Source organism: Syngnathus floridae, chromosome 14 (genome assembly GCF_059516105.1).
Source record: "Syngnathus floridae isolate MCC-2025c chromosome 14, RoL_Sflo_1.0, whole genome shotgun sequence".
Lineage (NCBI taxonomy): Eukaryota > Metazoa > Chordata > Actinopteri > Syngnathiformes > Syngnathidae > Syngnathus > Syngnathus floridae.
In genome coordinates this window covers 11,789,149-11,810,396 of record NC_142426.1, presented here as the reverse complement: position 1 = coordinate 11,810,396, position 21,248 = coordinate 11,789,149, and the positions used below count along the sequence as shown (strand labels likewise).

Genomic DNA, 21,248 nt, shown 5'->3' with positions numbered 1-21,248 from the left:
TTGCTAGGAAATCTTTTGACATTACTAAGTAATGTGTATATGATTACGTTTCATGATAACGAGAAGTTAACAGGTTATTATGTCCATACAGTTAATCCGATTAAAGTTACTGTTTTTTTTGTTTTGTTTTGTTTTTTGTTTTTTTTACAATTTTGTCCCCTAAACTTCAAAACTAACGCATGTTTTATTTTGAAAACTTCATAAGGAAACAGTGCATCCGCCAACCGCTGACTTACTAGCGAACATCCGCCGGAGTCTCACTTGGACCGCCTCTCTCCTCCCGTTGAAATTCGGGTGTTGTCGTTTCGAATCGCCCTGTCAGAGGAGGAAAAGGAACGGAGACGGGAACTCGCATAGGCTTGCGTTACAAAAAAAAAAAAAAAAAAAATAGGGGGGAAGTCCAAAGTTGCTGCATTTGAACGCAAACGTCAGCAGAAAGTGGAAGCGGCGCGACTCGACAGCTTTCAAGTGGGCACTGTGTGTTTCATGTTTTACAGCTGGCACACTAGTGTGTGTTGTAAACACGTCTCGTGTACACTTCAGTAGTTGTGACATTGTGCTACAGAGCCGAGGGAAAGGTCTCCTCCCATCGTGTGTTGACGGATACAGCTCGACCCAGTGCAAGCAGACACGGAAAGACTTGTGCACGAAGCACCTCGGACAGGTAAGAACATTCTTCACCTTCTTCCAGTAATTGCTTGAGGCAACCTCTCATTGACCTTTTATGCTAAACTAGAGTAGACCTAAAATTGCCAAGCCAAGCTTGCAAATGCGACTTATTGACACATTCAACAGGTGAGTGATGGAAGCTATAGACTGTTTTTGGCCTTGTGAGTATTGAACTGTATTCCTTGCAAGGTTCCCCCTGGTTCTGTCTTCTGGGAATTAAATCCACGTATTCTGTTACTGATTCAGTGACATTTTGGCTCAATTTTAACTCCCTTTGAGATAAATCGAATTTCCAGTTATCTGTTTCAGACCCCCAGAAAATAATTGTGTTAATCTACAGCGAAACAGCACTTTAGTAGACTTTTAAAAAGTACCTTAGAAAATGTAAATAAGTCAATTGTTTTTCCAAAATGTGACTTTGAGGGGCTTGACTGAGTGAATGGCAACGGGAGCTGGCGTCGGTATTCTGTTTGTGAGCGTCAAGGCGGGAGTTGTGGCCGACAGCAGCTCCTTGTGAGTGTGCTCCATTTCTATGTGTGTGTACATCATTGACCTGTGGATCAACCGATTGTGACATTTTTTTGTTGCTGGTATGCTGTGGAATACACTCTCAAAAATATATGAATATTGGGCTTTCGGTTAAAATTTGAGGATGATGCATTATTACTTTAACCTCTGTATCTCTTCTGCAACTTGCTGATGACACTCTGAGCTCTGTGGCCACCTCTCTCTGAGTTTGAGGTATGGTTGGTCAAATGCTAGGTGTCATGTTGGTTCGTTCCATGAAATTTGAAAAGCATGATTAAGAGGACTGCTAAAATAACAATTCTCATTTAACCAGTAGAAAGTGTATTGGTCCATTTATGAATGAAATGAATCTGTGTTTCCGTTCCTTGTCCCGTTGGATATCTGCATCAAAAATTAAGAGGTCAAATTAAGTTACAGTGCATATAATTTACCCTACATTTTAGATTCACCTAGAAGTTTCACCCGAAAGCCCAACAGCTCTTTGTGTGTGTGTGTGTGTGTGTGTGTGTGTGCCTTGGCTTGATCCCTGTTTGAAAACACAATATTATGAGCACAAAATACAGCCGGAGAGTGGATAAGGCCCACTCATTAGCACTCCATTCACCGCCGTCAAAAGCCTTTTCTCACATCACACAAGGGCCAACATCAGGAGTGGAGTGGACGTTGAGGAGTTCGCTCGCTCACTCACACACTGACTTCCGGTCTTCATGCTGACATGTACACATTGTTGTTATAAATTACAGTATTATGACTCATACGCATGAAAAGAAGAAGGATTGAAAAGGAGTAGAGTGAAGGGAGGTTAACATGCAGGTTCTAGCCAGAGTAGCAGCGGGAACACAATGTCACTTTTAGTTGCACAATGAACGATCCAGATGATCTGCCATAGCTGAAAATCAGGGTTATAGAAAAAAAAACATTCACAGAACTGGTTTTGAATCTATGCTTGAACATAATCCTTCCTTTTCGGTAGTCGGCTGACATAACCGCCCAAGAGCGCCTCGTTGTCATTTGTGAGTCATTCAGATTTGGCAGGATTGGTAACACTCTTTGGTGTCAGATTTAGAAGACTTTTATTTTCACTGTACCGGCACTGTAAACATTTAAGCAACAAAATGTCCAACTAAACCATATTATTTATTCTAACCAAAAAGCCTAATGCTAACATGCAATAAAAAATGTGAAACTCCATTGACAGGAAGTTAGTTAGCGTAGTTACAAACTGTCAAATAGGTACTACTTTAAAACATAAACAGAAAATCCAACTATACAAGCAGCCATGTATTCTCTGCTTTTACTTGAGTTGAGGTTGATAGCTTCACTACCTCTTGTTTATGCTACTGCTGCCCTTCCAGTAGTTTCTAACTAAGTCTTCAAATGTGTTCTTGCGAATGTTTTGTCCAGTGCCTGCATACTGTAAAAAGCCATAATGAACAGCCCTCTTGTTTGATGCTATCAGGTTCTGGTCATGAGGCCGCCTGGTGTGACGCCATTCGAACAAACGCTTGTCTTTATTCACTCACCAAAAAAAAAAAGTCAACATTCATGAGTTTGTTATTTTCGTCCGCTTGTTTTGAACAGCAACATTTTGTCGCTCCCGGTAAAAGCGTGGCCTTTGACCTTGAAGGACCAGTTTCCGCCCTCATTAGCTCTCTTGTATGCTTTGGTGGGATGGCTTGCATTTGAATTGGCTCGCTTCTGGCTGACAGCGTTTTCGCTAACGTGGGATGCATGTCAATTGATTAGTAAGACAGAGGGTCCTATTTTCGTTCCGAGCACAAGTCTAGCGCAGTCTAATATTTTGCTAGCCGTTGAACCGCTAGAAATTTGATCGTAGGAAAAAAAAAAAACAATCTGCGAGAAATTAAAAATCTACACTTGGATGGCATGAGAGTCTTCCTTAATGATGGGAAATTCCCTGTCCAGCTTTTTTGAAAAAGGCATCAATTTGTTTTCGGTCCTTTTGTCTCCATTTGAGTTTAGCTCGCCGAACAATGGCTAAACTGTTTGGGATCACGTGGGAAGTGGCACATGCGGCCGTAACCAATGCTTTACAGGCTCTTCTGGAAGTAGGGTGCATTGCACCTACTCTCACACAGAATGCTGCCTGACTCGATTGGCAGCTCTATCTGCGAGCCTCTTACAGTCAGGCCTAAAAGAGCAACGCTCGGAGTTGGGATCCCAACTATAGTGGAACGTGCACCATTCCATAATGCCGATTTAGTGAGTGCAAAGTGACTTCTTGGTTGTCAATATCTAATATTGCGGTTAGTGAGTGACTATATGACTGTAGCGTTTACTGTTATTTTGCTAGCTGTGGTTTTTGCCGTTTTGACTGGAAGTCAGAAATCCATTTTCTGGTAAATCCCAGATGTTGCAAAGTGTAACTTCACGTTATGATGATAAAAGGGTGGGATTCACTGTAAATGAGTTGAATTTCTTCCTTCTTGTTTTCAAACTGGAAACACACATTATTTCGATATGGGATATTTTACTATAAAATTTTTCATTCATTATTTTGTATTGCATGTTTGAAATAAGAAATTATTTAAGAATTAAAACAAATACATAGGACTGATCTATAGGATTTCATTTGGGCATGTACCTTTTGCCACATTATCAGTGATGAAGCTTGGCACATTTGTGCAGTTGTTTCACTTTCATTCTGGTTATTTTTTTTTTTCCTAACCCGCTGGTGTTCACGTGCATGGTAAGAAAAAGTTTTGAAATAATTTATCTTGGTCATTTTATATCACAAAGCCCGGCATTGAACAAGGGTGTGTAGACTTGTTATATCAACAGTACCTGCTGTGATTTCTGGGTTGTTTTCTTTGGTAGCCTTAGACAAAGTCAATCTAATATCTATTTCATATTTATATTAATTTGTGATAGTCATTGATGAACGTGGAGTGTTTTGAACATGGCCTCTGAATACTCTTGACCTATTCCAAGTGAGTGCTATTTTGCTCCTCAGAATGTCGATTGTGTAGCTAGTCACAAGCTTTTGCCTCCAGTGGTTGGCTTTTGCTTGAATTCCTCCCTAGCTAGGAGCACATGTACTCAGAGGAGTGGTGGTGGTGACTGGTGATACAGTCACACCCTACTGTTGGTTTGGCAACGGAACACATGCGTTCGTGGAATACCAAGCTTTACTGGAAGTCGTAATTTGCCCAGAATAGGCCAACTCACTGACATTGTCACTCGAGAACGACAAGCGAAACCAAATAATAATCATGTCATGCGGCTCATATCTGATATTTATGTTTGAAGTATAAACTGCACTGAATGATTGTTGAGGAAACTTTTGCACAGGAAGTCACGTATTTGTCACACCCGCTCCCTAATCAGGTTGACATCAACCTCAGATTTATAGTCAGCAAGCCAGTCAGGAAGTGTTGCCATAGCAACCCTCTCAAATGGGTAAGAAAAGAAAGAACAAAACCATAGTCGCGTTCTCTTTTGACTGTTATTCCTAATTACAGTACGAGTCGGAGAGCCTCTCATCCACCGAGAACGAAACGGTGATCTGATGGTATATTCGCAATATCAATCAATAAATGATGCATTGCATCTTTGTGGCTGAGAAGCATGACGGTTCGTTTTAAACTTGGTGTGGGTAAACTTTGTGCACCAAGGCCAAATGACACTTTTTTTAAAACAAAAATTAACACTACAATATTGTACTTTTAGTAAAAACATACAATGGTTGTGCTGCTCCCGCTAATGTGCATGTCTTGGCCACAAGGGGGCAGTATAGTGCAGTTATACAAAAATACAGTACCTACGTGGAGGCGACAGACGGTCACAACTGCTCAGTAAACGTCAGTAATCGTTAGTATTAGTCTGCTGGAGGGTATTGTTATATTAACGATCCACCTATTTGCAAGATTGATTTTTGTTCACCCTTCAGAAGGTGTTTTGCATTGTTTATTAGTATCAAACTAGGTCATGTCCATGTTGAGCCACAGATAAATGCTCCCATCAACCCTGAGCTGACAAAGTGCACAGTAGTTGACTTTTACGTAAATGTAAATAACAACTGGTAACATTTAAGTGATAAAATCCTTTAATTGCTTGATTTTTTTTTTTTTATAAACCTGCTTATATTTTATAATCACTGGAACCTTATTTACTGCACACCCAGTGCTTAGTATTGCAATATTCGTTCAACTTTACTGATGTTCTTTTTGCCTCTGGTGCTTAAATAGGTTTGTGGTGTTGTCTCATGATGTGGCCGCTGTTCCCAAGTTGGATTTGCACAATATCTTACTTTGTCTTCCAACATGAAAAGTCCATATTGTCAAATTTGCGCTACTTTTGTTGATGATGGATAATATACACATAGAGCGGTCATGGGACACTTCTCCTTGGGGACCAAGCAGAATTGTAATGAACTAAGAACACTGTACAGTTTCAAAATATAAAAATAGCAGCACTAGCAATTCTAAGATAGCACTTGTACCGCAAACAACCTAATTGCACGGCCATTGATTGACTTCTCGTTGTGTTCGGATCCTGATTGGTTGTTGTTCCTTGGGCGTGGTGGTTTGAAAACAAAAACTCCCCCTGAATTTGAATTTGTTTTTCATATCTACTTTCAAACTGTTAGCTAAACATTTTTCTTTCTATATTTATGTGTATGAAAGATTCCATTCATTTTTTAAATTGATTGATGCCAACAATCAAACATGGTGCAGTCTATCTGTGTGTACCCATGCGTGCGCATGCATGTGGTTTTCCGGAAAGATAGGACACTAATGGCTAAATGATTTAGATAGAAGACAGCAAAACAGTTTAAAGGTTATTTATAGCGGAAGGATGCGTGGCCTAGTGGTTAGCCTGGCTTCATCACAATTCTGATGTTTGGGATTTTAATCCAGACTCTGGTTTTCCTATGTGAAGTTTGCATGGGTACTCCGTCTTTCTTCCACATTCCAAAAACGTGCATGTTAGTAAGTTCATTAAAGGCAAATTGGTCGTAGATGTGAATGGTTGTTTGTCTTTATGTGCTTTGTGATTGGGTGACAACTAGTCAAGAGAAGTCACCTCGTGGCCAAAGTCAGCTGAGATAGCTCAATTGTGACACTAATGAGGACAAGCGGTGTGGATGGATGGATGGATGGATGGATGGATGGATGGATGGATGGATGGATGGATGGATGGATGGATGGATGGATGGATGGATGGATGGATGGATGGTCATTTATGGTAACACTACAGTAGTGACAACCGAAGATCTATTTGTGGCCTTGTTGTCATGGTCAGGCGGCCTTGTGCAGCCCCTCCTATCCGCTAATCACATGACTGTTTTCCATCAAGGAGACTCTAGATGACATTAACAAGCTCAGTGTCTCCTAAGATTTATCAAGCCATGGCAAATATTTTATATCAGAAAACGTTACTGCACACCATCAAACGAAAATGAGATATTATGTTTTCTGTTTCTACTGCATGATTGCATTTTTAAGTTTATTGCTAACTGTTCTTGTAAAATATTTTACTCAATATTATTTTCAACCCTTCAAATTGTTTGCAAAGTGTTCCAAACATTTTTACATATTTCCAGTACTGTACTGCCTTTTATTCCTTATTATGCTAATTGCATGCTATGACCTTCCACAGCCACAAAAGGGAGCTCTCACCACTTATAAGTTTGTGGGCAAGGCTTTATCTGCAGTTACCTCTTCTCGGCACATGGTGGTGCTCTTTGTTAATTTTTTTCCTCCCGAATCATCAACGTTCCAAATCCACCAACTGTCTGTCTCCTTTCTCAGACACTCACAATTACACCATCTGTCTTTGGCATCGCCAGGTGGGCCCACCTTATTGTAAGTTTCTACCCTGAGTGCTCATTATACTTTTATTCAATTGTCTACAGCAAGTGTGGGAGAGGAAAAAACAGGACTTTCTTGCATACGCGATGTTGGGCACCTGATACATGAGTCACTTTACAGTTATTCAGCCTGCTCGGCGGCTTTGATTGTGTATGCATTATCCTTTTCTTGTCTGGATTATTTATTGGATTGATGCAGTATAGTGCCAAGAATACAAGGTGAAGCCAGCATGTTGATTGCTGCAAGATAATAAGTCAATTCAAAGCCAAAAAATGATCAAGCAATGCCTCATAACTTGGGAAAACTGAAGTTGGGGCTCTTGGCATATTAAGGTACCTAACGCCAGCCCACTACAAATCCCTGTCACATGTTAGAAGAAATGCAACTTGCAAGAACCCCGCCACCACCACCCTTGCCCTATATTGACTTCCTGGTTCATACACATTCCAGCCTAGTGCTTAAATATGTAACAGCACTCATTCTTTACAGATGATGGGCACGTTTGAATCACTCCCACTCACAGGAAGACGCACCTCTTGGAACTTTACAATATGTTGTTAACTCTGATTAGCCGAACATACACACACACACACTCTACAGCACTTGCCCAAATTTGGTCATATCCTGCCCAACGTGGAAAGTCCGGCTAATGTAACCCAGTTTCCTGTCAGACAGGTTGGGAAAAAAAGAGAAAACAATAGGATGTGACTTTCACAAAATCCTGCTTACACGCAGCAGTTCCTTCAGTGTATGCCCGAAAGGGGACATTGTCATTTTGATGGATTGCACATTTTGTTTGGAACTTTTATGAGTCTATGGGGAAGTAAGTTTGGGTCCCAGACATGCATTTAGACTGCAGCCCTGTATTGACCCTAAAGGGCACCTGTAGTAGATGCTGGGTACAAGTGTCTGATGATGCATCTGTGAGCCCCCCCTCCCGTGCCACACTACGTCTTTGTCTGAGCAGGTGTCCAAGCCGTGCACAGTCGCAGCTTGTTTTCTTGTGTCCTGGCAATCAGGTGTCTCTTTTTAAAACATCCTCGTTCCATTTGCATTTATTTAAGTCATTTATTCTTGCGTGGGGCGCTGTGGAACAAGGTCCTTGCTATATGTTAAACACAGAAAAGTTTCTACTACAGTGGCTTCCTTGTGTAGGTTACCTCTTGAACTTGAAGAAAAAAAGTTCCCTCTCTTTGGGTCTCACACTAATCTGATTGTGCACGTTTTTTTTTCTGCAAAAGGGCAATCAGCTGTTGGCTTTGCGACACAGTTTTCTAGCTGGCTAGATGCAAAGAAACATATTTCTTTGTGTACACAGTCACACAGATAGCTTATACTTTGTAACGTGACCTTCAGTCGTGAAGCCGCTATTGTAAATAGGAATCGTGTATGCAACTTTAAGGATCTCATGTAAGGTGACGTCCTTATCGTGGTTGCCGCATCGCATGACATGAGCGCTTTTGACGACGGCATGTGCCGCAATGATAACGCGTGCGCAATGTGTATTATGTAGTGCACTAGCATAAAAATAAACGGCGTATGCATGAGTGCCGCAAGTGGACCTACTGACCCCCGGCGGTACGTCGCTGACCCGTTTATGAGAAGTGGTGAGTGCACGAGGAGAGAGGAAGTGAAGGGAGGAGGCGACGATGTAACTTTTCCAAGGCATGAAGGGGTTGCCTGCACAGGAAGTGGCCTCAGCGTGACCCACAGATGGTCTTTCCTGCGCCCGGCATGTCTTTGAAAGTGTTAAATGAGGAGGGAGGCGAGGCCATTAATGCAACCGCTCCCGATTGATAGGATTTTTTTTGTTTGGTCTGCCCCCGCTCTCTATTGATGTCGCTGTGAAATGAGGAAAAAGGTTGACTCGCGTTACGTGAGCCTCACATTTCCTCGAACCACATTCCGATCAATTTAGTATGTCACAAGTTTGTGGATCATTCAACACTTATGAATCAGCCTGTTCCTGAAATTCATCCTCCTTCTTTTCCGAATAATGACTTTAAAGGGCATTGCGGTGAAGCCCCGCCCATTCATGCTTCTCAATTGTCAAATTCATGCTTTTTTATTTCTCTGGAGCCTTTTTGTGTTTTTGTGCCCTACCTCAAATGCTCTAGATTGCAGATGACTGCACTCAACTCTGACTATTAGGAAAGTGATAATTGTATTAAGAAAGGGCTACATCTGAAATTGCATGCTCAAGGTGTTTGGATGTCCAGGTTTAGCCTGGGTAGCATTTACGGAGAGTCTTCACTTCAAGTGCATGGCTTTTTTCAAACTCAGTTAATTTATAAGCCTTTTTTTTTTAAAGAGGAAGTCAACCCCCCAAAAAATGATTTACAATAATATGTTGTTTGTGCTCCCACGAGTCTGAACACTGCATTCTGATTCATCTTGTATTTGTGAAATTTGAGTTGAGCAGTAAAATTCCCCCGTTTAGCCACTTGCTGTCGACTCCGCTTGAGAAAACTGGTGAGCTGTGATCGGTTGTGACTTGAGACCTGGCAATTGTTATGGCATTTTCAGTCGACAACAAGTACCAAAATGGCCAGATGGATAAAACCAGGTGGATTTGGCCTGTCTAATTCATATTCCACAAATGAAACATGAATAAGAACACCTATTGCATTTCATATCTACAATAAATGATCACTTTAATTTGTGACTGAGATTTGCCATCTCATTAGTTTTGCCTTAGTTTGGCCTTCATTTTGACTGCGAATTTACATTGCTCTTGAATTGCCAACATCAAAACATCTATTACCTGGATCTTAAAACTTGAGTGTGAGGGAAAGACGCATCCAGATGGTATGAATCAGTGTTAGATATGTGGACTGTGTCCTTGTCTGTTTGACTCCACCGGTATGCATGTATCAAGATATCTTGTGAGATAGGTAGGCAGTGGTCACGCGCGGCGTACTGTCTTCAAAGCATGTGCATGTCATTCTTGTACAGCTTCCGAAATGTTCCTTCCTTCCTCACGATAATTTCGACTTAACTGCACTGAGATAAAACTCAGTGATAGTTCTGGTTATTTTTTTTTTGTGGGGGGGCAAAGTGTTTTTTTAGTGTGCGTACTCTCCAGCATTGTGAGTGAGAAGTGCTTGTAAAGCAAGACAGACTGTGCTTTGAAAGTCACCCAACACACTGAAAGTGTGCACTATTGTCCAAGATGGGTCCACTCTGTCTTGGACATGGTTTATGACTTTGAAAAGTAGCTTAATGAGTTTAAGGTTTCAAGTATGTGATGTCATCTGCAATGTGATCCCTTTACGTTTGTCACCTTCTTTTCGCGCCCCTCTATCTAAGTGCGCAAATATTAGAAAGTGCTCCGAAAAGGAAATCCACACTGACTCTTGGTGACCCCGGCGACCCGGTGAACTCTGATCTGCAAGGGCAAAGGCTGGCACTTTGTAGGCAAATAAATTTCTCATTGACAGGCTGAGCACTTTTTTAAATGTCCTGCCGTTTAATGAGGCAGACCACTAATCAATGTCCTGTGCAACTTGAGATATAAGTTAAATATAACAACTCAAATAGTACATAAATAAATAGTCTTGTTACGACACCAACAATACAAAACGTAAAACTAGGGATGTTTCGATGTTTTGCAAAATCTTTTTTTTTTTTTCGGACCGAGTGTTCGATTGTTGAGTCTAATCAGAAATACTGATACCAAGCACCGAGACCACGCTTACAGTTGATAGATAATATCACCCTCATAAAGCAATGACAATTTTTTGCAAGATGCATTTTTAGGTGGTTGTAGACATCGCTAGCTAATTAACTGTACACTTCGAAATGGGCCAACCAATTATGCAATTTGGAATTCTAATTGCAAATCGGCACAGATTGTGTTGCCTGTTTGGCCGGACAATTATTTGCACAAAGCACTGTGTAAGTCTTGTGTAAATTGGCCAATTAGAAGATGAGATGCCAAAAAAGAAAAACCCTCAACTTAGCAAGTTTTGCATTCCATTTAGCCATTTTTTCACCAAGATGCAATTTCAAATCTCGAAACGCAGGCCGTCTTTTATAACCCTTACGTCGTTCTCTAATGAGGTGTGTGACGTCTAAAGCTGTTATCAATTCTTCCATCCGTGCGTGCCGTTGTTGTTTCACCTTCCCCGCCTCATATCCAGCCGGGAGCCGAGACAGTTTGATGGCCTACCAGCAACACGGTCAACCTTTGCCCTCGTCTGCTCCACCTTGGCTGGCACCGAGCGTTTGTTACGTACGTGCGATCGTCCGGGTGGGCGGAGACTGGAAAGACTGAATTCGTTTGTTTATTGTTCCGCATAGGCAGGGCAGAATTGAGATCCATTGTGTAGTGTCCCTCTGTCCTTGTCATGAATAGTAGCTTTCAGAGGCAAGGGGGAGTGCGGGCATTGGGGACACAATAGCTTTAGGTTTTATGGCGCTCCTGTTGCCGGCCGCCGATTCTTGGCTCGGGCCCAAATGCAACATCCACGCAGCTGCGCAACTTGCACATCTACTACGCACACGCGTGCACACATTGACATGAACTCTTATCTATCCCGAGTCGCAGCCCTTTTACTGCACCTCTCTCCTCATTCAGTCCTTTGCAGCAAAGGCCGCTCATTTTTTAGACAATGCAACGGTGAAGCCCCGTTTATCGCTGGGATCCAGACCCAGAAAGCATTTCTATCGTTTTTTTCACTCTTCTCTCAGGTTGCAGCAAAACATGGTGCACTAAAGGTGTGCCACTTGAAATTTGAACTTGACTGTATACTATCAAAACAAATCATAAATTATGATGTACCGTGACAGAGCTGACCTATTCCGTGTTTGTTTTCTGCAGAGAATTCTTTCCGGCACCTTCTCCGCCTTTGTTGCCTTTTGTCTTCTGCATGTCACCGTGCGTCTGCAGTGACGTCCGAGCGGCATTATCTGCCGCATGCCTGTGTTTGTTTTGGGCTGCTCTAGGCTTGATAATGGCCTATTACTGGGGAACCAGAGGCTCTTAGGCACCTCAGTGGAAACTGCAGGGACGGACGGGACCTTGATCATTTGGATGATACCCAGCTGGCACCCGCACGGGCGACTAAGTTGCTAACGTTTTAGGCTGAAAGCGCCTGCTTGGTAGCCAGAAACAACATAGACGACGTGTGAGCGCCTGCACCGAAAATAGCCAAGTGCTAATGATATCATTGAGCCTGCCGCCCGTGGCAGACGCCTGGCATCCTGTGCATAAAAAGAGGGGCCTACATACTTACTGAGCATCAACAAAGACATGGCTGACTACATTGGGGCCCCTCCCGTGCAAGGAATGCAGGGAGGGGGGGAAAAAAAAAAAACGATCCCAACCGCTATCCCCTGCAAACTGCTTACCATTACTGTACCACACACTGTGTTCCCCAAACACGTGAAAAGCATTTCAAACTCGTTCAATAAATAAATAAATAAATAAGTAAATAAATACGTAAAATAGCCTCTCAGCAGAACATGCACATGCAAAGTGCAACAACCCAGGCTAAACTTAGCTCCTCCTTACATGACAACTACTACTTGCCTATTAGTCAGGGCTTTTGCTCTATCTTGTATCATTTTAAGGCATTATTTAAAGAGCACAAAAAAATGAGAATAGGTCCATATACTTCTAAAAAGTCCAAATCCTATCTACGCAGCTGCTGCATGTGTTGCATGCATCCATTTTGGCTTCACTCTCCTCTACCACATTCCCACTTTCACAATTGATCATTTGCAAATTCAACAATAGCCAAACAGCATTGCCAGCTTGTAATGTCCCACTCAGCATTTCAGGAGCTGTATTTTGATCCTCAGATTTTTTTATTTTTTTTTTTGCACTATAACATAAAACTAAATAAGAATAACTGTTGTGCATAGCTAGTGAGCAGAGCTCCACCAAGGCCAAGTAATTTTGTCTGTTTAACTTGTGTAATTGTTGTGCAGGACAATACTGTTCCACCACTGTCCTGTAGGTGGGGCCAGTATGCATGACTGTGCTGCCCTTGAAGTTCAAACCAAACAATCAAACAAATTGCATGAAAAAAAACATCTTTTTATAGAAATGGCCTGACAAACATGCATTTCTCAGCAAATGTGATCTGTGCAAAATGTAGCCATTACGGGTTTGCATGATTACTTTGTGTATTGTAGTGACTGGACTGTCATTGTAACATGTCCACATTTGACCATATGCGAATTGCGGTCCCCGTTCACCCTTCGCAAGCCAGGAAGTTTCCCGTGCCCCCGGTTTATCGCACTTATCTGTCATGATGTCAGGCAGTCCCTGACACCCATGCTGCTCCTTGTCAGGCTTGTTCCACCGCATGTTCAGTCAGTCTTGTTCCAAACATCAGCATGTTTGAGGACACTGATTAGCTCTCTTGGTTAGCTATCTGACTAATGTGCTTACTTTATCTAAGTTGACACAACGCTTTGTTTTTGGGAGCTGCAAAATTATTCTTGATTTAAATTTTTTTTTTTTTTTTAACTTTTTGAGTTTTTGCATCAAGGATGTCCAGAGTGATGCATTTGATAGAAGTGGGTGGCTAATTTTAGCCAGGGTTGTCAGTGGAAGGTCAGGAGAGTATCGTGGATTTTTACCTAATGCGGGTGGGTCTGGAACATGTCCCCATGTGATAAACTGGCTTCACTGTACAAGTTTTTTTTTTTTTGGAGGATCAAATTTGCAAATCAATTTGGTAATTTTGCATCTTAATCCCAGCAATAAGGATTTTATTAAACAAAAATACCCAAAAAAAAGCCTTTTATGCAACTTGACTTGAATGACTTGAATGACTTTGTTTAAATATTTAGTTTGACAATAAAGTTCAACCGGGAGTGGCAATAAAGGTCTTGAAGCCCTCCCCACAAGTAGCCGGCCGGGGATTAATGTACTGGACTGCAGTCACGGTACAGTCGGAGTGAGCCACAAGAAATTGCGCATGAATCTCAAGTTTGGAAATGAGTCTCGACTAGTCTTCTGTCTAGACAGTTTGCACATGACTGTCACATTCAACTGCACTTTTTCCTTTGGAGCCATAAGCAAACTGCACAAGACTGAAATTTTTCACAGCAATGCAGGAATAACAACATTGTGTTTTCTTGCACTGCCGCATGTTTAACCATTAACCTTTGCACACCCGGCCGGCCTTTTCGAAGAAATGGTCTTTCTAAGGAAGAATGAGGACCTCTCAGTTGATCACTCAGTGACATTCTTGCAGAAGAGAACACCGCTTTCCCAGAATTTCCTTTTGTTGTAAATGTGCAGTGTGGGTGGGTGGGTGTGGTTGTGTCGGCTCCACTTATCTTTGCAAACATACCTGCTCTTGCGGGGTGGTGCTGCGGCTCTGGCTCTCATCAGAGTCCTCGCACCCAGCGGCGCGTCACCAGCTATTTTTCGGCTTCCTTCAGCTGACCTCTCACTTTGTGTGCGGCTGATAAAACTTTGCTTGTACAGTGGAACCTCTGAGGTTCAACCTAAGCTGTCCCCGGTCAGCATTTGTTTAGTTTCCAAAGTGTGTTTTTCCACCGGAAATATTATAACATTCCTTCATGCACGTACATTTTCCTATTTTTTTACATTTTTTTTAATTTTTTTTTTTTTTTTTTAAACAAGCTACTTGGTCACTTTATTGGACAAATAATAGCAACATTAAAATGTAATATTTTTTATTATTATTCATACACAAACTGCTCAACAGTATGCAGACTGGCTGACGATCAGCACCCTGACTTCCAGGCGCTCATCAATTGATTTATCAGCGCAAGAATGGATACTGAAAATGTGCATTTAATTTGTTGCAAGAAAATATATATATATATAAAAGTCAAAGTCCTTAACCAATGTCACAAAATTATGGAGTAGCTATGAAGACGTCTAGTCAGTGCCAGTCTCGGGTCAAGACAATTGCACGTTTAATGTCAGGAAAAGCAGCCACAAACAGAAACTGCTTTCTTTTCTTTTTTTTGTCGGTGGGAAAGTAATGATGTCACCGGTGGTTCTCACAGCGTGAGCGAGTGCTTGGCCACACAATTGAGTCCCTGCTTTACCCCTCTCGCAGCAACCCCTCTGGCTCGTAAACAACAGGACTGATGACTGAGTATTACTACGTTTTATAAACAGGCGACCCAAGTAAGAACAAGTTGCTGTTTATACAACGGTGGGGGCTTGATGTGAAGTGAGGGGTCATGAGGAAGGTGTAACTGGCGACGGTTTCTCACTCAGCTGGAAAAGTGCTGACTGGCGACAGGGAGCATGAGAAGGCTAGTGTTAGCTCGGCCCTCGGACTGGGAAACTCCTGCTTGCGCAGTTCGGAATGGGAGGGGTGCACATGAGAAGGAGGACGTGTGTGTGGGTGTGTGTGTGTGTGTGTGTGTGCGGCAACTCGTCAACTATTTTGTGGCTTGAATCTAGGCCTTTGAACTCTCCTTTGTTCGGAATAGCAGACGTCAGTCCAGACTCCATTTTGGCCTTTATTATGCATCATGTTCACTTGATTGATGTGGACAAAAAAAAATGGGTGCTGCAATTAGGGCGCTGTCATGCCCTTGCATGTGGCCAAGGACACGGCCCAGATAGTCATACGCAGACTCGTGTCTTGATGACACATATCTTCTCCATGAAGACATCAGACATTTTGTAGTTCTAAGAAACATTTAGCACACGCTTTGACGTGCTCGCAATAAAAAGAGTTTGGGGACAAGAGCTGTAACTGTCTTGTAAAGCCTGAATTACAGTGCACTTAATTGACTGCCTGCTGCTTCAATTGACACGCATGCTAACTGCTGTCAGATGTGCAGAGGACTGTCATTAAGTGTAAATGGGGGGTGAGGAACAGGTTCTGTTTTTCCCCAGACCTGGAGAGAGAGTCACGCTTGTCAGTCCAATTTCAGCGGTTAACAAACAGCTAAATAAACACATAATGAAAGGATGACTACTTAATACAGTCGGGCGGAGCAGTACAATGGGTGGACCCTAATTAATACAGAACACCTAAGCAATCATCTCCATTGCCGGGGTGTGTAGACAACAGACGTGATTGCGGCTTTGTCATTTCGAAAAATTGTTTGACGTCGCGTAATTTCTGTGAGACAGAAGGTGGTGCGCCGCAGTCATTCACAATCATTAATAACTCAAGACCAGTGGTTGCTACAACGTCACAGTGCTTCTTGGCCAGGAATTGCTCAGGGCATTGTGAGAAGGTGCGTTGCTATGGTGAAGCAATATTAGCTGTCCTGCTGCAGCTCTCACCTAACTTGATTGATGTCTGGCACAGTAAAAAGAACTTTCAGTTTGGAGTTGGTTCGCAACTTGTGTTTTGGGACGACAATCCTGGAACTTTTCTGACATATGTTCTTTGCACTTTTTCCTCCAGGACTCTATCTGCAGCTTCCTAATTTTGTAAATCCTTGAAAGTACCCTGCGGGACCACACAGAGTGTACACTAGACTAGGCTGCATTTTCTTTTCCACTTTAGCGGTCGCTGTTTGTATTCGTCAGCAGCAAAATTTAAGAGTTTTCTTTGGAGTGTTGCTCTTAACGCTACTGAGTCATAAGGCTTCTCTGTTCTTGGATCTTTGAACGCAGACTTAATGAAACGCATGTGTGTAGAGTGTGTGTGTGTTTGTGTGTGTGTAAGGTACAACACTGCAGTGTGGCAGCACTGCTCTGGTGGTCCAGGATGTCTTGCGTGTGTGCAAGTGCGCATGTGCATGTTACAAGAGGTGGTCTATTTCTGATTCTCAGTGTTAATTTTTTATTTTACGTTGCATCAAACATGATAGTTTCCAATTGCAGTTTGAAACTGGACCAGTGGCTCAAGTCGCTGCTGGCATCACATCACAGGGACCGCACTTTGACTGAGTTGACATGCCAGCTAAATGGTTGCCTGGTGACGCTGAAGTCTTCCCGCACTTTAAGCGCCAACGAGGAGAAAATGACTACTTGTTTCTATTTGTTCTCAAGTTACAGTACAGTTTTCCAGTTTTTCTAAAAGTGGCCTCTCGCGATCCCATTGTTTCCCCGCATCTTTCCCAAGGCCGTTTCACACAAAGGACTCAGTTTCTCCATTCCTCAGTCCTCCCAGTCAGCAGTGTGATTAAGAATACAGTTTCCCTTTTCTTTACTAAGCAAGCATTTTGGGCGGAATGAATTGACTGTTTGCCGGGAAAGCGACGTATGATGAGGAACGACTCACCAGAGACATTTTTTTTTCTCTCCTCATATTTGTTTGCAGCCTCTTTCCTCATATCATTTCATTGTCACCTTAATGGAGAGCAGTAAATGACCCACTCAGCACACTTTCTTTTGCATTCAGACTGATTGAAAACGGCTAACTTTGCACAAAAACCAGACTCTGAGTTTTTCTTAATAAACTTGCACGACAAGACTTCCTGCTTCACTCATCCTGTTTGGATGAAAGGATTTTGGTGCCCTCTTCACCTTCACCGCCTCGCCTTCGTGACTAAGCTCCCAGTAATGACTGATTCCTTTGCTATGTGCACTTTGAGTCGACCCATCCATGTCTCACGCTTGTTATTGCAGACAACCTAATGTCTACAAATAAAAGGCGTTTACTCTGGTGCTTCCAAGTCAGCAAATAGAGATTTTTTTTCCTCTCCTGTTTTGTACTTTTATTTTCACCTCACTCTTGTTTTTGGCCAAACAGAAACATCGACGTCATAATTTGATGTGGCAGGATCCCATCCTGCAGTACAGATAAAATAATCCAAAGTTTGATTTTTTTTCTGCATTTGAGTCTAATTGCCAAATGGCTGCAATTAACCAATTTCCTCTAGTTCACCTTATCAGACAATATTTGTACTTGTGCTCTATGTTCAGGCAAATTCCAGTAAAGCGGTGAATGTCTTGTCTTCAGAAGTTTCCTGTTGCCCGTTAAGAATGTTGTGGCTGTAAGCGGAATGTGTCTCAAGAAGAACAAATATCTTGCAGAAAGGAAGTCATGCGTATCATTTATTGCAGTTAGTGGAAATCAGCTTGCGGTGGAGGCAGGAACGGCTCAACTGGAGCACACGCGGCTCTCACATGTCGTGTCGGACATGTTGGGGCTTGTTCCCATCATGTCTGTAAATGATTTACACGAAGAGTCACAGGAAGCAAAATCCCGCTCAACCTGCTGCAGCATTCAGTTGCTTGTTACAGTGCCGGAATCTTGACCTCGCTTTCGGTTTGGTTTCTGAGTGGAGTCAAAAAAGAAATCCCTGCTCATTTTCAGTCATCGTGTCAGTTGGGCATAGTGAACATGAACATGCACAAGGCCTGCCATAAATGACCAAATTATCATTATTATTATTATGATTATTACAATTCCGATGTCATTTTAGTGCATGTGTCCATAATGAAGTTGGCTGTGAGTTAATGTGGCGCCGTGCCAGATAAGCAATGTCACTTCTGGGAACAATGAAGCAAGAGGAAGTGTGTAAGGATAAATGACGTTCATTAACCCGAATGTTGTTTCTTTCCACAGTCACTTTGGTGATTTACAGCCTTCAGCTGCTGTATGCAACAACATTGCTGGATATTGTTTTTTAATCGTCTGGTCATTCATTCAGTTTATTCCGTTAGAAAGCATAAAGAGTTTTTGTGAGTATTTAAGTTGTGTGGCAAATTAGATCAATGTTACGCACACGTGATTAGAGTAACGTGGGCCAGCACAGCCGTGCAGTTTGATGTGTCATGCTATAAAATATATTTTATTAGCGTCACGTTTATGTTGAAGCAAAAAAAAAAAAAAAAGTGGAAGCATTTACTTTCACGTTATCTATTGTACACATTAAAAGTGTGTCCCTGCTTTTGTCTCTTCCAGTGTTCATAGGCCAAGATGTCTTCCAAGGCTCATAGTTCTAATAACATCGCCCATGCCAGGCGGACTGTACAGCAGCTGAGGATAGAGGCTAACCTGGAGAGGATAAAGGTACATTATCATCTTCTTTAAAAACTTTCGGGGTGAGAGAAAAGTGATTGATCGATTTATGAAAAGAATGATGATCGTTAGTTGAGTTGTGTTTGAATTTGCTTCCTTCTATGCCCGCAGGTATCGAAGGCCTGCGCCGACCTTATGTCTTACTGCAATGATCACTCCAAAACCGATCCTCTCCTCATGGGCATCCCCGCCTCAGACAATCCCTTTAAGGACAAAAAACCTTGCACTATATTGTAGGGGGATACCACTCTGCCTTTAGGGGAGTCATTTTTGGCTTATTAATGTTGCTGTCGGGAGGAGTGAGGGGTGGATCGTGATCGTATTATTACCACGGGCTCGTCTTTTTTGTGTTAACAAATTACCGGCGCAACCATGTTTTTGTTTTGTTTTTTTCCCCCCGACACTCAAGTCTTTAATCGCCATGCCACCCGCTCTTCAGTCTGCTACTATAATCCCGAGCAAGCCTTTGGCTGCATGACCTAACAGGCACCCTGCTGGTGGTCCTCAGCTTAGTGATGTCTCCTAATGGGAAGCGACTGTTATCATCTCTCTGCAGGTTCATGCAGCCCTTTTTTGTCCTTTCGCAATTTTGACCCGTAACTTTCAATGTCCAGTTCGAATGGCTAAAGATTCAGGGTTATTCAGTTGAGCTTGTTATTGTGGCGTCCGTGACAATCCACATTGAAGTTAAGTGGAAAAGCAGAACTTGCATCATCATACAAGAACAGAGAAGGACAATACATTCGTCTTGTTTTGTGCTTGTGCTTGTGGGTTATGTGGAGAGCAAAAGTTATTTCTTTTTTTTTTTAAGCAGTTAATATTGCTAATTAAAAAAAAATACTTGTAGAGAAAAAAAACAAGGGTGGAACAAATTGAACTCAAATCTCATGGCACCACTGTCATATTTAATTAGTTATAATTAAAGAGTATGTCAAGCCCCAAATTTTCTTTGCCCAACTAGTAGAAACACCTTGTTTTGATTAATATTTGGTTGGAATATAAATTAAACAGGCACAATTGACCTGTTTTTATCCATTTTAGGGGGCGGCCATTTTGCCACTCGTGTCGACTGAAAATGACATCACAGTTGCCAGGTCACAACCGATGTCATTCTTAGTCGCCAGCAAGTGTCAAAATGGCCGCCCCTGAGATTTCAAAATGTATTACTAAAATAAGATATTTTACATGTTTTTCATACACATTCTTACTTTTTTTTTTTTTTTTTTTTTTTAGACTTAGTAATCTACAAATGACCCTTAAGCACAAACTCTCCAAATCATAGATTTTGATAGCCCAGTGTTAGGGTGCCAAAAATGAAAAAAAAGTCTGCTGACCTGTTCTAATGGTAGAAACATGCACATCAATCCAAATTCTGGGGGTCCATTGACGTAAAAAAGATGGAATGAATTTCTAGCCTTACTTACGCTTGCCTTGTATTCTGAAGAACACTTACTGGGAAAACTGTGTACCTGTAGGATGAAAGTCATTTTTGATAATACTCTAACCGTACCGTGCCATCTTTGTTTCTGCGCGTGGTGCAAATATCCTGTTGCACTTGCCTGGTGCTTCTCTTGTTCACAGTTGTTGTTATGTAACTGTTTTTTTTGTTTTTTTTTTGTGGCTGTAACAGTTAATTCTTTTCCCATAAACCTCTTAAGAAATGTTTAGCTTGCCACTGCCATGTCACCTTTTCTGTCCATTAAGCAACTTTACTGTACAACTGTCAAAATCTGCCTTTTGAGGAACGTCTTTATTATTAATATAGTGGCCTTTGTATGAAGATGGACGAAGTGAAGCGTTCCAATATCTCAATAAAGATGTGTTGTGTCAAGAGAATTGGTGTTTGAAAAAGTCTACACACCCCTGTTCAAATTTCAACTTTATGTGATGGAAAAAAAAAAGGTCAAAGGTCAAACATTTTTGGCCCTAATTTTAATGTGAAGCATTTTTCACCTGTAATTTTCCTTTGATCCTTGTTAGAAAACACACAAAAAGCCCAATTTTGCAATTTTTTCGCAAGTGTGTCTATGTACTGTATATAAAACTGTACCTGACCAAAGGCTGGAAAAACCTTGGGCCTCCCTCACCAAGGCTGTTAAAAACCACACTGCAGACATTTAAATGGAGGGAACCTGCTTTTAGCTTTTGGAGAGTCGTGTTACTATTTTGGGAAAAGGGCTGCTTTGTTTTCATTCTCTGTTGGTGGGCTCTTGGGTGTTTCTGACTTTGTTGCTGTCCGGACCTGATTTTCTTGTATTGAGTTACATTCTGACCGTGCAAGCGT

The 21,248-nt window shown here is 41.9% G+C and overlaps 1 protein-coding gene across 6 annotated transcripts; it reads left to right on the top strand.

Annotated features, from left to right (window-relative positions):
* Positions 1–191: 191 nt before the first annotated feature.
* LOC148387797 (guanine nucleotide-binding protein G(I)/G(S)/G(O) subunit gamma-12-like) lies at positions 192–20,800 on the top strand. Of its 6 annotated transcripts, none has more exons than XR_015862479.1 (4): positions 192–468; positions 547–664; positions 18,848–18,955; positions 19,076–20,800. XR_015862479.1 is itself a non-coding variant. In XM_088395708.1 (4 exons), the coding sequence occupies exons 3-4, from the start codon at positions 18,863–18,865 to the stop codon at positions 19,199–19,201; spliced, it is 219 nt and encodes a 72-aa protein (XP_088251834.1). In that variant the 5' UTR covers positions 230–477; positions 566–664; positions 18,848–18,862; the 3' UTR covers positions 19,202–20,800. The 6 variants fall into 6 exon arrangements, 5 of the variants coding, with proteins under 5 accessions (XP_088251834.1, XP_088251833.1, XP_088251837.1 ...); XM_088395708.1 differs by having other exon boundaries at positions 230–477; positions 566–664; XM_088395707.1 differs by having other exon boundaries at positions 231–468; positions 566–664.
* The last annotated feature ends 448 nt before the right edge of the window (positions 20,801–21,248 follow it).